This window comes from Gavia stellata, chromosome 7 (genome assembly GCF_030936135.1).
Source record: "Gavia stellata isolate bGavSte3 chromosome 7, bGavSte3.hap2, whole genome shotgun sequence".
NCBI lineage: Eukaryota > Metazoa > Chordata > Aves > Gaviiformes > Gaviidae > Gavia > Gavia stellata.
The window spans coordinates 12,198,287-12,213,588 of NC_082600.1; the positions used below are offsets into that span (position 1 = coordinate 12,198,287).

At 37.7% G+C, this 15,302-nt stretch overlaps 1 protein-coding gene across 4 annotated transcripts in view; it reads left to right on the forward strand.

Annotated features, from left to right (window-relative positions):
- PPP1R13B (protein phosphatase 1 regulatory subunit 13B) overlaps nucleotides 1–15,302 on the forward strand; it is a 60,302-nt gene that overhangs the window by 3,167 nt on the left and 41,833 nt on the right. For all 4 annotated transcript variants that reach the window (XM_059819780.1, XM_059819782.1, XM_059819781.1 and 1 more), the window contains exon 2: nucleotides 11,240–11,387. In XM_059819780.1, coding sequence (XP_059675763.1) covers nucleotides 11,240–11,387 — 148 coding nt within the window. The remainder of the gene's footprint in view (nucleotides 1–11,239; nucleotides 11,388–15,302) is intronic.

Genomic DNA, 15,302 nt, shown 5'->3' on the forward strand with positions numbered 1-15,302 from the left:
AAGTCTCTTACACGGTAACTAGTCTCTTGACAGTCCTTTGGTAGAATTATTTGCATCAAGGAGCAACAACAAGATCTCTTGCTGTTTCTCCAGATGTAGCAATTTAGGAATCAAGCCAATAGATAATATGATGCAGGGATGTTGAACTCATTCTGTAGTAAGTGCCAAATTACATTTTCCACTAGAAAACATCACAAAAGGCATGTTTTGTAGATTTCTCTAACTTCAGGCTGTGTTTCTTTAGCTGATGATGTTGTACTTGGACAGATTTCCTTTTAAATTAATAATTTTACTTGTAATGCAACCTCTTTTATTCTTTTAATTTGTCCCTTTTCAGCTATATCCATTTTCCCTTCTGTAGCCACATGTTTACTGACCGTCTTTTAAAATAATTTATCCAAATCTCAGCTTCTGCTTGCTTTTAACAGAACCATCTGAATCTAAAAGAAGGCATTCCAAGGTTGTGACAAACAACTATCTATAATGATAATGTCTGGAGAGCTGGCAGTGGTTTAGTACCATGGATTGACTGTGAGTTCTAATATAACAAAGTATAGTCTGAAATCTGATGTAGGATTATGATGTCTAAATGATCGTGTCACTCTTTGGTCTTAGGCAGATGTGAGAAACTTCTAGGTCAGTTGGTTTTTTAGCCCTATTCATATCTTGCTCCTCATAGCCTGTAGAACACTCATTTGAGTTTGTGGGTTGCTTGTTGTTTACACAAGTGAACTTTTAGTTGCTATTGTTTTCATAAGGTATTGTTTTCCTAGAGCTCTGGAAGTCTTTCGATTAACCACTACAATACCTTTCATTTAGTAATCTGTGGATCTATCTTGCTTACTTGAATATATTTAAATACGTAATGATAGTTGGTGTTTCCTTCCTTTAGCAAAAATGTTGGCTTATTTCCCTGCCCTACAAAAAGCATGCCACTGAAAGAGTAAGAGGCTTCAAATTCCAGATCTGCAATTGATGCTGTAGCTTTTTATCTTTCAGTAACAAAGAGCAAGGAAGTGTCACAAGTATCCCTTCAGCAAATAAATATCAAGTAGGTGTAGGTTTTTGAAATAGTGTGAATCCTGTTCAACACCTGCTGTCACATATGGAAGCTCATTTATGGAATAGGGCAAAGGCAACAGTCCTGAAAGTCCTGAGAGGAAACATCTGTGGTTTTTGTCAGTTATTGAATACATGTAGGCCTTATAATAATGTAGGAAAATCTTGGTTAAGGATTTCTTTTAATGCTATGCTTCCACGTTTCTCTAAGAGGAGTTAGATACTTTCTTTTTTTAAAGTGATTTCTGTGCTTTAGCAATAGAAGCAATTTTATTCCCCATCACTATATCTGTTGGTACAACTATTGTCTGACAAGACTATTTTTTTTTCTCCTGGTTATGTTTTCTGTAGCCAAGCTGGCTTGTGCAGAGCCTCATGAAGGTGAATCTCAATGCGGATCAATTTTTTTTTTTCTTTCAGTGCAAGTTAATGCAACTAGCTTACGAGCTTATGTGAGATAAGTATAGTTAAAGTACATTTAAACAACATTACATTTTCAGATTTGATCAAAATTGTAAATGTTATCCAAGAATAATATTACCTTGTTTGTTTGTATTTTTGAGTAACCTTATAAATGCTTAAGTTTATCAATAGTAAATGTTTGTTAGTAGCCCATAGTTGAATGCTATAGATTTTTAGTGTCTGAGACTTGCTCCCAATTTTGCAAATTCTTTTGCAGGCCATATGGAGGCAGTTGGCTTCAAATTTGAAAGTGTAGTAGGAAACATGCTATTGGTTTCACAAGTCTGCATTTTAGCAGACAACTTTACTCATTTTTGTATTCTTTGCAAACTGAAGTATGTTGGTTGCACTGCCTTTGTGAATTTTACTAATACAGTCAAAAGGCATTACTGGGCTTTAAATTTGGCCTGAACTCAAAGTTTGTACAGCTTGCATATTAGGAGGATGTGAGGAAATGTGCTCAGAAATATGGAAATTGAATGCAGTTATTTCTCACCCCATATATGGGGAAGGGGAAAGGATTTCAAAGGAGAGAAGTCTCCTGATGAAAAAAACAATAATCAATAATAAATTTGCTCTATGTCTTGATGCTCTTATTTGAAATAAGACTCTAACATATTGCAAGAAATTCTTCAACACATCTATTTTTAAAAATAACAGCTTCATTCTGAAGGTAAATAATTATTGGAACAAAGCATGCTGGTGAATAACTTGTTTATTAGATGGACTTCAAATGTTTATTTTTAATATAGGGAAGTGAAATGGTTTAATCTTGTTACTGTTTTTCTGGTGTTTACACATCATAACGTACACATAATAACATTTACACATAATTACGTACAGGACAACCAAGGGATCAGGCCCAGCCAGCACGGGTTCATGAGAGGCAGGTCCTGCTTGACCAACCTGATCTCCTTCTATGACCAGGTGACCCGCCTGGTGGGTGAGGGAAAGGCTGTCGACGTTGTCTACCTGGACTTTAGTAAAACCTTCAACACTGTCTCCCACAGTATTCTCCTGGAGAAACTGGTGGCTTGTGGCTTAGACAGGTGCACTCTTTGCTGGATAAAAAACTGGCTGGATGGCTGAGCCCAGAGAGTTGTGGTGAATGGAGTGAAATCCAGTTGGCGGCCGGTCACAAGCGGAGTCCCCCAGGGCTCAGTTTTGGGACCGGTCTTGTTTAATATATTTATTGATGATCTGGATTGGGGGATTGAGCGCTCCCTCAGCAAGTTTGCAGATGACACCAAGTTGGGCAGAGTGTTGATCTGCAGGAGGGTGGGAAGGCTCTGCAGAGGGATCTGGACAGGCTGGATGGATGGGCTGAGGCCAATTGTATGAGGTTCAACAAGGCCAAGTGCTGGGTCCTACAATGGAGTCACAACAACCCCATGCACAGCTACGGGCTCGGGGACGAGTGGCTGGAAAGCTGCCCTGCAGAAAAGGACCTGGGGGTGCTGGTTGACAGCCGGCTGAAGATGAGCCAGCAGTGTGCCCAGGTGGCCAAGAAGGCCAATGGCATCCTGGCCTGTATCAGAAATAGTGTGGCCAGCAGGAGCAGGGAGGTGATTGTCCCCCTGTACTTGGCGCTGGTGAGGCCGCACCTCGAATCCTGTGTTCATTTTTGGGCCCCTTGCTACAAGAAGGACACTGAGGTGCTGGAGCGTGTCCAGAGAAGGGCAACGAAGCTGGTGAGGGGTCTGGAGCACAAGTCTTATGAGGAGTGACTGAGGGAACTGGGGTTGTTCGGTCTGGAGAAGAGGAGGCTGAGGGGAGACCTCATTGCTCTCTACAATTACCTGAAAGGAGGTTGCAGAGAGGTGGGTGTTGGCCTCTTCTCCCAAGTGACAAGTGATAGGACAAGAGGAAATGGCCTCAAGCTGCACCAGGGGAGGTTCAGATTGGATATTAGGAAAAATTTCTTTACTGAGAGAGTGGTGAGACACTGGAATAAGCTGCCCAGGGAGGTGGTGGAGTCACCATCACTGGAGGTGTTCAAGGAACGTGTGGACGAGGCATTGTGGGACATGGTTTAATGGGTGTGGTGGTGTTAGTTGATGGTTGGACTTGATGATCTTACAGGTCTTTTCCAACCGTAGTGATTCTGTGTGAATAATCAACATCAGAGAATTATTTGAGATTTGTTCTGAAATTTCAACACTATAATCAAATAGTCATGACTTGAGTCAAGAATATATCTTTAGATGGCTTTAATTAAAACAGTTTTGTGGTTATAATTTCATAATCTGGTTTCTTTTAAAATGTAATTGCTTAAAGCTTCACCTAATTGAGTCTATAATCTTAAAAAGGGACAGTATTCATACTGCAAATAAAGTTAAAATTCTGCATTAGTGCTTGAAATACGCAACTAAAATTTCTATAGGTGTAGCTGATGCAAGGTTTATGTAATGGCATGAATTCCAGGCAAGCAAACTTGCATGGGATAATTGATAATTTGTAACTTTTTTCTCTGACCATTTTACATGCAAAGTTGTGCATATTAGTATGTCTCATCACCAAAGGGATGATTTTTCACCTCTTCACAATTTGCTTGCATCTCATTCTGTAATTTTTCTAGTAACTGAAAACCTCAGTCTTAATCAAAGTTCATATTTGATTCACAGGCTTTTAACATTTCAGTAAGATACAGTTTTGGACGTTTCAGTTAAAACTCTGTTGTAGTAGCACCTTAAATATAGCAAGCTTCTGGGACTCCCAAGCCAACAAAATCAAAGATGAAATTTATCAAAACTTCTTGGGAGATGTTGAGGTCCCTACTGTGCAAGAGAGATTTACTTTGAAGAAGTCTTTTCTTTGCTGGTTGTTCTCATCTTGGAGTTGTAGGCACCACTAAGTGTTCTGAAATGGCAAAGCACAAGATCATGAATGGATTTTTTGGGACTCTTTATTAGGGGAAAATGCATTGTGAGAAGATAATGCCTTCCAATTTGCGTGAAACAGAAGGAATAAAGTTGGCATTTCTATCAAAAATTTAATTTGTACTTAAGTTCATTGTGTGTCAGCCTTTTAATAATAAACATTTCATATATTCGAAATGTCTGATCACTCTTCTGCTGGAAGAGGAGGCTTTTTGATGTTTGTTGTTTCTTACATTTACACAATGAAATTTCTAGGTTGGTTTAAAAAAAAAAAAAGCAAAGGGAAAATCTAATAAGACTAAACAGCAGTGTGTGAATTTAGCCATCTTAAATATCCAGTATATGCTTAACTCACAATCATATGCTTGATAATTCTTAAGTTGGTAGAAGTTATTAACACAAAAATATCTATTATCCACTATGCGTTAGGCATTCCTGTATCTAGATTTGGGTAATAAGAGCAATAGATAGCACAAAGGGAAAAATTTGTTTTTCATTTTCTTGGGATTTGATTTGATCATCTGATACATTTTTGCCAGCAGCCCTGGTTTTGAGTGGAAATGTGGGGCTTAGTTAAAAACCAGTTATATGTAAAGTAAAAAGCCAGCTGAGAAATCTCCCATCTTCATCTCCAGAACTCACTGTTTCAGAATCACAGAATCATTAAGGTTGGAAGAGACCTGTAAGATCATCAAGTCCAACCATCAACACAACACCACCATGCCCACTAAACCATGTCCCACTGTGCCACGTCTACACGTTTACACATTTTTGAATACGTTTTTTCTCTTTTTGTAGTTGAATATGTGCCTATTACCATAAGAAAATGATCTTGGACTTGTTTTAAATTCTAATGTTTCACCATGTCCTGAAATAGTACTTGTCTGATTGCTTTCTGATAGCTTAAATAATTCCGTTTTCTGGGTATCGGGAGATATGTGCTTATATGGACTGTGTTAGCCTGAAACACCAGTTTTTATTGTATCAGCTGAGGTAATAAATTAAGTTGGGCATAAGGCAATGGAAGTGTCGGTGTACAATTTTATATCTTCTCAAGCACCAGTGTTTCAGGTCTTGGTAGCATAAGGTAATAGTTGACTAAGATGTATTTCTTGTCTCCACGAAAATTGTTTTAAGAGGATCTAATTAAATGTATACCTGTTCTTTTTAATTCAGGATATTAACTGAAGATCAAAAAAATTGTATTTTTTCAGTAAGATTGCAGAAAAATGGTAAGGAAAAGACTTCATTCAGCAGTTGGAGTTTCAGCTTTCTGAGCTATTTCTTAACTAAGAAACAACATGCTACATCAGCTGCCATCTTCTGTTTTTATGGTGGTGGTCTAGTTTTATTCCAATCATAAATAATTGCATTGTACTAGGGGAGTGCAAATGAAGCTGCAAAACTCAAGTAGGGAAGTCAAGGTGGTTTCTAGGACAGACAGAACAAGCTCAAATAGAACAAAGGACGTCAGACTCATTTGAAAGATTATTTGTTTCTATACAGTAGTGTGTAAGGCACTTAGTTGTGGCCTTGTGGGATCTCTGCTGTGGTAGACAAGTTATGAATGCATCTGTGCTGCACAGCTCTTGGAATCTTGATTTGGGATGAAGTAAGAGATGAAATAGACAGTTAGAGAAGTCTAAGTAGACAAAAGAATATTTATCAGCCTCATTGTCAGCGCTTTTCAGCATATTGACAGCTTACTTTGTCTAATACGTTTTGTAGCCAGAACAGCAAAGGAGGGCCTTCAAGGAAAATAATGAGGTCACTTTGCAAGTGCATATAAGGTGTGATGAACAACACAGAAGAAAGCATAAAAACACCTGTTTAGGAGAGTAGGAACTGGTCTAAAGGATCAATTCAGCATCCATTTCTTGATAAGGAGTGAAAAATGACAGGGAAGAAGATTCCACGTCACAATGAGGAAGTGAAGACCAATAAATTGTGCTTATCAGCACTGATACAGAAAGGCAGCATGGTCAAAGTCATAGGCATTAAGAATGATTTTTGCTGTGATAGGCATCACGAGTAATAAAGGTGCACCGGTGAGAAGTTGGGAAACTGATAGGCAAGTTTCCAAACTCTGAGAGCATTAGCTGGGCCAGTTAATAGAAAAAAAACAAACCACCTATCTGTGTCTTACATACTGTGCAGGAAGACTAGAGACAGATCTGAGTCACAAGACTGAGAAAATGGTTGGTGTCAAAGATGCCTGGATTACAACTCGTAGTGATAGGTACTTGTGTGTTATGATGAATATGAAATCTAGGGAGTCATTGGAGAAAAGTGGCTAAGGACTGTGTTATGGCCATATGGAACTTGAATTATTAACTAGGCATTCACAAGACATGATTAGAGATTGTCAACATTTCGGCTTCCTTAGCAAAAGATGAGGCCTAGAAAGATAAAACTGTGTCATCTGTATGGATGATGCCTATTGAAAATTTTGTAGGTGATGTTATCCAGCTGTGGAAAGAGATGAGATAGTAAGCAAGGATAAAGATCTTGTGGATTTATCCCTCTTTTCTACCTCCTTGAGAAACTGCAGGGATGATTAAGTGTGTCCTTTAAATAACACAGGAAGTATGGTTGGAAGAGGAGAATCAGGCTGGGAATGGAGAAAGGGGAGATAACATACTAAGAGGAACACATATAACTATTTGACAAGCATCTGTTGGGCAGAGAAGATGTGGGTAGACTACTGATTCTGAGGCTCTCCTAGGAGGACGTCATCTGTAAGCTGAGAAATGAGTGAGGTGACAGTAATTTTGAAGGCAGGTTGTGATATTTGATACAGCTTCTCTGACATGGAAAAGACCTGAACTGTGAAAAGATACGGTAGAGGTTGGGAGGATATTAAAAGGAGGAGAAAAATATGAGAATTGATGAAAGTTGGAATAAAGCCATTGGTTTGGTAGCAGGAGCAGTAGAGGAGAGTAACAGGTAACATTACTGTCTGGGTTGAGGAGAAGGGAGGTGTAAGATTTGGAGCTTGGTATTCATTGTGGAAACAAGATGTGATTTAGAAGCACTGAGGTGACTTGCTCATGGGTGTTGGGTTGACCCTGTTGTGTGACATTGTGTCCATGTATTAAAAGTTTTGAATGAGTGAACTGAGAGATTATAAAATAAATGCTACAATGGTTATGATCTCATCTTAAAGAATATGGGTTTTAACATGATGGGGTTTTACAGTTGTTCCTATTTAGGTATCCATTTAAAATGAGAAATCAAAGGATTTATCAGTTCTCCTGTGTCCTAATCTTTGGCTAAGAATATTTTTTCATAAAGCTGATTTACTGCCGTGGGTGTACTGTGTATTTCATGTGTATGCTTCACTCATATTCTTCAGCAGCAAATTTCCAGGCAACGTCAATGCTTCTTCGTATTTTATCATTATGAAATACCGCTATACAGCTATGACACTGACTTGAAAATGTAATTAATATTGCAATGTATTAATAATGTTCAATATTTTGAATATTCCTGTGTATGTTTCAGGACATCTGTTTCACAGCACAGTGTTTCAGTTCCTTTGGTGTTACTCAGACAACCTGTTAAAAATAAATCCTTACTTAACCGAGTTTGCTTGAGGAGTAGTATGACAATAGTTGGCTGCAGCACCTTGCCTCGTCATTAGTGAGATACCTTTCCCTGGGCTGTCTAGCAGATGATATTGTGAGTGACACCCAGCTTTGGAGAAGACAGTGCTGGTGCAGTTGGAGCTGAGAGAGGAAAGTGGCATGCTTGAGGTACAGTAAATTTTGGCCTGGTCTAGCAAAGGGGACTGTGAGTTTATATAGTGGTTGAGGTCTGAATTTATGGAGAATTGACTGAGTTGTATGGGACAACTCACACCTCCAAGGCTTTTCTTTCTTTTTCAGCCTGTCTGCAGGTGCAGACAGATAATCTTGAATACATGAAACACATTTTCTGGGCCAGTGTTATCTTTACAGCAATAAAAAATCGAAACTTGGAAACCATGTAAAACCACATGATGTTATCTTTTTATGAAAGGATAAATAGAATGGCTTAACAGGTCTTTCAGACAAATGATAAAGAGGCAGTATGCATCATATCATGACTTCAGTAAAGCCAGGGTCTCTTGGCATTCTTATAAAGTCTGGGAAACTTGGGTTTTATTTTGAAATCACTATCAAGTGTTATGGGGAAACTGTATTTAGAATAGTGGCATTAATAATTATCTGTCAAACTGGTGGTGTTTAATTTAACTTACTTAATTTACTTACTATGTATTCCTTAACTACAGAGAAAGAAAAAGTGTTTTCTATCCCCCCTGTGGCTAGGAGAAGAACTAGTGGGTTTAGATAGTGGCAAGGAAAGCTTTGCCTAGACTTTAAGAAACTTCTTGCAACAGGAATCCTGGATTTCTGGGGTGGATGGTTCAGGGAAGTGGTGGAACTTCCATCATGAAAGGCTTTTCAGAACAGGTTAAACAAGCATCTCTGCAGAATAATGTAGGTATAGTTGATCCTGCCTGAGGCGAAGAGACTGCATTAGATGACCTCTTAAGGTTTCTTCTAAGCCTATTGTTTTATGTTCATATATGACTCTTTCTTCTTAAATATGAGGTAAAATTCCACTACTAGATTCCACATCAGATATTTATTTTGTAAAAGATTCCACAGCCACTGAATATTGAGACTATGTCTGAAACTTCTATGGGGGAAATATAACATTGTGAACTGTTTACAGTAGGTGGTTACATGTACTTTCATTATTATCTGTGGCTGCATCCTATAGCTTCCTCCTAGCTTGTGCTATAGTTTTCACTATAGCTTCCTTTAATGCTGCTGTTGGAAAAACTCAGGTGAATTCTAGCATATTTACAGTCCTGGATGACTGCTTCTAGCATTGAAGCATAGTTATTTGAAAACTTCAGGATACAGTGTACAAACTTGGCAGGCTGAGTGAGAGTAGAAACATGGACTAAAACACCCTGGAGGGCTGATGAGGAGACTGAAAGCTTGAAGCCTGGGCTTTCTTGGAATTTGTCCTGTGCCTGCTTCTAAAGTAGATAGACTGTTCTCGCTCAGTATCTAGCTGTTATTAATGCAAATCTCCAGTTTGGTACATGTATATGTCCCACAGATAAGTGTTACGAATGTTTTTAAGAATTGCCTATACAAATTGAAGCACAACTCTGTTTAAGTGGAGAGTGCCCATTTAATGAAGAGCTTTTAAATAATTAGGTTTAATCTTTGTGGTTTAGTATGTGATGCTACATTTTATTTACTGGAAAGATCTGAAAGAACTTTCTTTGCAGACAAAATTACTAATTTTGTCACATTCTTTAGGGACACCTGAACATCACGTTATCTCTGTTCCATCCCCATGAGTTTACAGAACAATATTGTGACTACAGATGGGAAATTAAGGTAAAGAGGGAGAATGGTTAAAAGTATCTGTTTCGTTTTAAGCAGGAGTTTAGGGTCAGGTGTCTTTCAGAGGATTTAGTGTAACATAGGAATACTTCTCTTTGAATACAGCCTTTTTTGGTCCTTAACCAGTGTGACTCAGGAAAAAATGAATCACTTTCAGTTTCATTGTATTAGAACTTTTTTTTATTGGTAAATTTTTTTTAAATCTTTTACTTTGTACAGGCCCCTCAGCTGTTAACTGTATGCTTCCAGCTTTTCCAGTAAATTACATGAGGGCCTACAGAACAAATCCGTTGAAAATACTATATGAGGCAGAGGCCCTTAATAGGGGGAATGTAGCAAATAAACATATTATTAATGATTGTATCATAATACATATGCACCGAGGAGGTGAGGTGGGTTAAGTTAATGCACACAGTTTTTGAGTGTTTAACTGTGCAGCAAGTTACACCTGCTAACATGAAGACGGATGGGAGTACCTCTGGATATATGTTTTTGTGCACACATTTATTTAAGGTGGAGCAAGGAGTTTGAACAGAAGTTTACATCGACCCAGATTAGTACTAGCTCTTAACGTGAGACTTTTTCCTTTATAGATTTAATCCCATTTTTTCTTCTTTCTGTTTTCCTTGATGTCAAGTCATCTTGAATGTTGTTAAGGGGGGCAGGGGAATAAAAGATATTTTCTGTTTTGTGGCTACTTTCCAACTGGAATAGCTGGGAGCAATTACTAGAGGAAAGGTAGTCTTTTGATGTTGTAACTTTGAGTGAAGAAAGCACACTTAGTACTGCTGTGGGAAGGTTGCATGTACAGTCTCATCAACACAGCCAGCTTGGGGAGTGGAGCTAAAGTAGTACAGAAAGAACTGACTTTTCAGAGGTTTTTAGCGCTAACAAGTATACTAAGCAAATACAATCCCTTGAAAAATGTGACTTTTTTCCTCCCTTTTTTTTTTTAAACTCTGAGGCTTACCATTTAACCAAAGGCATACAATTCAACCAAATATAACTGTGTCTTCAGACAAATTACAAAAATTATGTCCATCATGTAAAAGGTTGCCCACCTGTGAAGCTTCAGGTTACTTTGCCAAAGTATGTATTCATTTGCATCATTTAAATGCTATGATTTCAAGAATCTAACATAGCCAAAACTTGTTCCTTCTCTCCTAGCCTTATTTTCAGATAGAAGTAAACCATTTCAACTGAAACTTTTAAAAGAATTGTCAGTTCAACGCACTGTCAAAAAATTCAACACAAAGGACTAAAGCTTTGGCAAAGTTACAAGAAACTAAAAACTGCTTTGATGGATCGTGGTAACCAGCCATAAGCATACATGTCCATTTACAGAGGGATTATAAATCTTACCCATAATGTTATTCTTGTCATGTTTATTTTTTTTCTTATATTCGGCTACTTTTTCTTTTTTTCTTTCAGATGATATTAACTGTGTTTCTGAGCAACAATGAACAGATTTTGACAGAAGTTCCAATTACACCAGAAACAACCTGTCGTGATGTAGTAGAGTTCTGCAAAGAGCCTGGAGAAGGAAGCTGCCATCTGGCTGAAGTATGGCGTGGAAATGGTAAGTAAAATGCTCAGTAGAAATTGATTTAAATATATGTATAGAAAAGGTAAGACTTACTTTTCAATATTAATGATTTCAAATTGTAATTTGTTTTTTTGTAGCCAACTTTGATGCAAAGCATGGTGATTCAATATCTGTAGCGATTAATGCAATTCTTGACTTTTTTTTTCTCTGTTTTATTCCTCAGCGTGGAGTATTTGATAAAATGCATGTGTAAGATATATGTTAGTGTTCTGTATTTCAATTTTTCAAATTACATACACAAAGTATTCAGTATCACCATCTTAACAGGAAAAAAAAATAATGGGGGGTTATTTTCACTTCTAGAAGCCATTTGTTTCAAATAGGCGTACAGCATATATAGGATGGAGGGTATTTAAATGAGAATACAGTATCTCAGTGATCTTCTTTTATAGTAAGTGGGTGCAGATCACCACCTGCATTCTTTCCAATCCAATATCCTCACTATTAGGCATGTGAACACAAACTGAAATTTAAGAATGGGTATAGATTTTTTCCTTCTGTATCATGAATAACAGATGTTCTGCAGACAGAATTGTGCCAGAATTGGACATAGTATCTCCAGCTTCTTCATGAACATTTCCCCTCAAAGATTTGACAACAACCCTTGGGGTAGGTAGTAGTACCCATATCCTATTTGTGTTGCAATTGTTATTTCACAGAATAATGGGATGGGCAGATCTTTTCAGGAGTGTGTCAAAACAGCCCTATTGTGGATTCCCTTTCTAGATTGATTCTTGCAATTGCATGTAGCGCGAGCCTCCATGTTATAGTATATCAATGTATGGATGTGAGTAGAATTGGTGGATGGGTGAGGATAACAGTCAGGCAGGTTCTTATCCCTCAGTTACTAACGACACCCCTGTTTAAGCTGTTTATGTCATCTGTTTTGTATAAAGACTGATGAGGTCGTAACTTGATACTGAATTCTTAGATTTTTGCATAGAGGAGTTTTATTTTGGTCGGGGGCTTTTTGTCAAACAGGCAAAACAGGCATTATTCAGATACCTTTGGAGCTTTTAAGTATTAGCAGTCTAGAATATTTTTCTCCTGGGGAAATTATTCCTCCTCTTTTCTAAACTGTTCTAAGACTTTGTAAAGGGAAAAGGTGCCTCAAGAAGTCATTTCCTAACTGGATGGGAACTCACAGAGTTTAGGCAAGAGTGAGCAGGGGAGAGGTTAACCACGTCAGCAGTTCTAGGAATATAAATTCAGTTCATGCTGACTTAGAAGACTGTTTTTAAGGATAAAATTTACAGGAGTGTTAAAACTTTCAAATTGGGAGTTTAGAGAGTCTAAGATGCCAAGTGCATCACATAAATTTCTAAAATGAATCTGCAGACTGTGTTTAACAGCACTCAAATATCCCTAATATTTTTCCAATCACTTGTCTGTGAAAGTGTAACAAATGTGGTATTATTTGTTCTTCTGCTTTCACAATACTTTGAGGGTGTACTTCTTAAAAAATGGAGAGAATGTTGTCAACTAGCTTCAAAGGGTGACTGGAAACTGTTGCCAGTGATCCACAAATATCTTTCTGGGACACTTATGCCTTGCAACGCTAGCAAGTGCAAGCACACATTTTCTATAATAACTTCTAAGATTGAGAAAATATTTCATCTATGCATGTAATACATTAATTCTCAAAGTGTTAGATATCTAAAGCTAAAAGTTTCTATAAAATGGGAAATAAAACTTCTCCAGGAAGTTGTGATAGAGAGACCAAGACTAAATTTGGCTATCTACCCTGTGAATTATGCATCTTTGGTCCCATTATAGTTGATGGAGATCTAGATATTACTGTGAGTATAACATGGAGATCACTGATTTCAGCTAGTTGTTATCTATTCCATTTTGAGCATCAGAGCTCACCCGGTTTTCTGAAGTAGACATCTACATGCAGACAGCAAAGTTTAGGAGCAGAATCCTGTCCAAGGCTTCTACCTGTTGAATGGGTCTGTCAAACTTTTCAAAATGTTTCTTTTAAAACTCGCATGAAGGTGATTTCACAAATCTAGCTTCACTTCCTAAATACCCAAGGTGATAACATTGGTGATAACAAGGTGAGTCCATTGAAAATATGGAACAAAAAAGACTAGAGAGAATGAAAGAAAAAATGAAACACTTGCATATGCTTCTGGATCTCTCAAAGAGGCCTGTACTGTCAGCAAAAAAGATGTCGTGCACACTGGTTTTAAGTCTCTCAACAGGAATTTCAGCACAAGCATTTTGTTTGTTGTTCTTAAATGTAGCATACTGTTATGAAATCTGTGTGTTGGTGGCCTCACCTTCTTGCCCCAAAGTCTGTGGTACATAAATTTCTCAGTGAAACAACCTGAATTATTTTTTTTAACAAGGCATAAATATGATATTTTTTTTCCTTCAGCTGCTCCTGAGAGCTGAATTGAACCCTTTCCCCTGAAGTTTTTAAAAATAATTTTGCCTGGAGCAGAGATCTGATGTAGAAAACAAGAGTCTAAACTCTTAAATGCAACAGTTACAACAACAAACAACTTAAACTGTGGTTCTGAGTGGGAAGTGTGAAGCAATTTGTAATCAAACTGCGGCACGCAGTTTGCAATGAAACTGTGGCATGTTGTGCCAGTGGAAGAGTATTTTTTCTCTTCTATTACACTGTCTCTGACCCCTCAGACCTTATCCTCAAGAGAGGTCTACAAATGCTCTTTCAGAAGACATTTTGAAAAGTAGAATACAAAACAAAAGTTAATACAGAAAATCATGGGATGAATAAACACATTAGGTTTTGTCACGCACCATAAGTGGTCTGTTTTCTTGGTAGCCCCTCCACATTGCACAGGTGACAAATCACAGCTCTCTCCATAAGAGAGCTGTCATACCTGTCCTCTTGTGAATGTGCTTAACTCCTCTGTTCTACAGATAGCCAAAGCCTCTCTTGGGTAGCCCAACTGAATAATACATGTCTACTCAAATTCAAAGCAATGGGGCTTGTAGATTGTAGTTTTATTATCAGATACAACAAATATTTTGTGTGCCCAAAAGCTTGTCCATTTCCTAAACTGTATCGATCTAACAAAATACTGTCTCTTCTAATAATCTTCCTCTTCTGAATGTGTATGTACAAATAAATGAGAAATACTTGATATTATTTTTAGAGGGTGACAGAAATAGACCATTTGTCTTTCAGAAAAATGTTATTAAAATCCATGCAAGTTTGTCTCCAAGAATTATGTATGATTTCTAGAGTTCAGAAGAGGATTACAATAGCTTAGCTGTTGGAAAACATATTTGTTTATTTATTATGTTAGCTTTTCTCTGCTTTTGTGTGGCAAAGAAATGGTCGAGGAGCTTCCCAAGAGTTGTAAAATAGTTATTAGAGTTAAGAAACTGATTTCTTCTCAGAGCTGCATGGCATAAGCATTTGGTTTCTCACATCTGATTTTTGTATTTCATTCTCTGTTCCCCCTCCTTTCCAGTTTCTTGAGATGAGTAATAGTTGAAAAAGTCAACAGCATTCACGCCTGATATATCAGTACATTTTGTAGCACCTCGTGCTTTGCACATTTGAAGCTTCCTCTTTTTGCACAGATTTCTCATGCTATAACAGGAGGAAAAAAACCACAGAATATTCTTCCTCATTCCCCAGCTGTTGCACATGGTGGTTGGTAAGGAGGTCAAAAGACAGGTGTGACACCAGGAACTTGTAGTATGTTTCAAGAGAGAATGGATTTAAAACTTTAAATCCACCCAGTACTCAATTATTCACTTCCTTTACATCTGGAATGCCTTTCAACAATTGGTATTAATTGGTCTTCCTGAATTTAGTTGTAACATAGAGGCAAGTGACTGTGAAAGAAATAGTTGTTTACTACAAGAGTACTTCTGCAAACCTGCGCGGGGAAAGACTCGTTC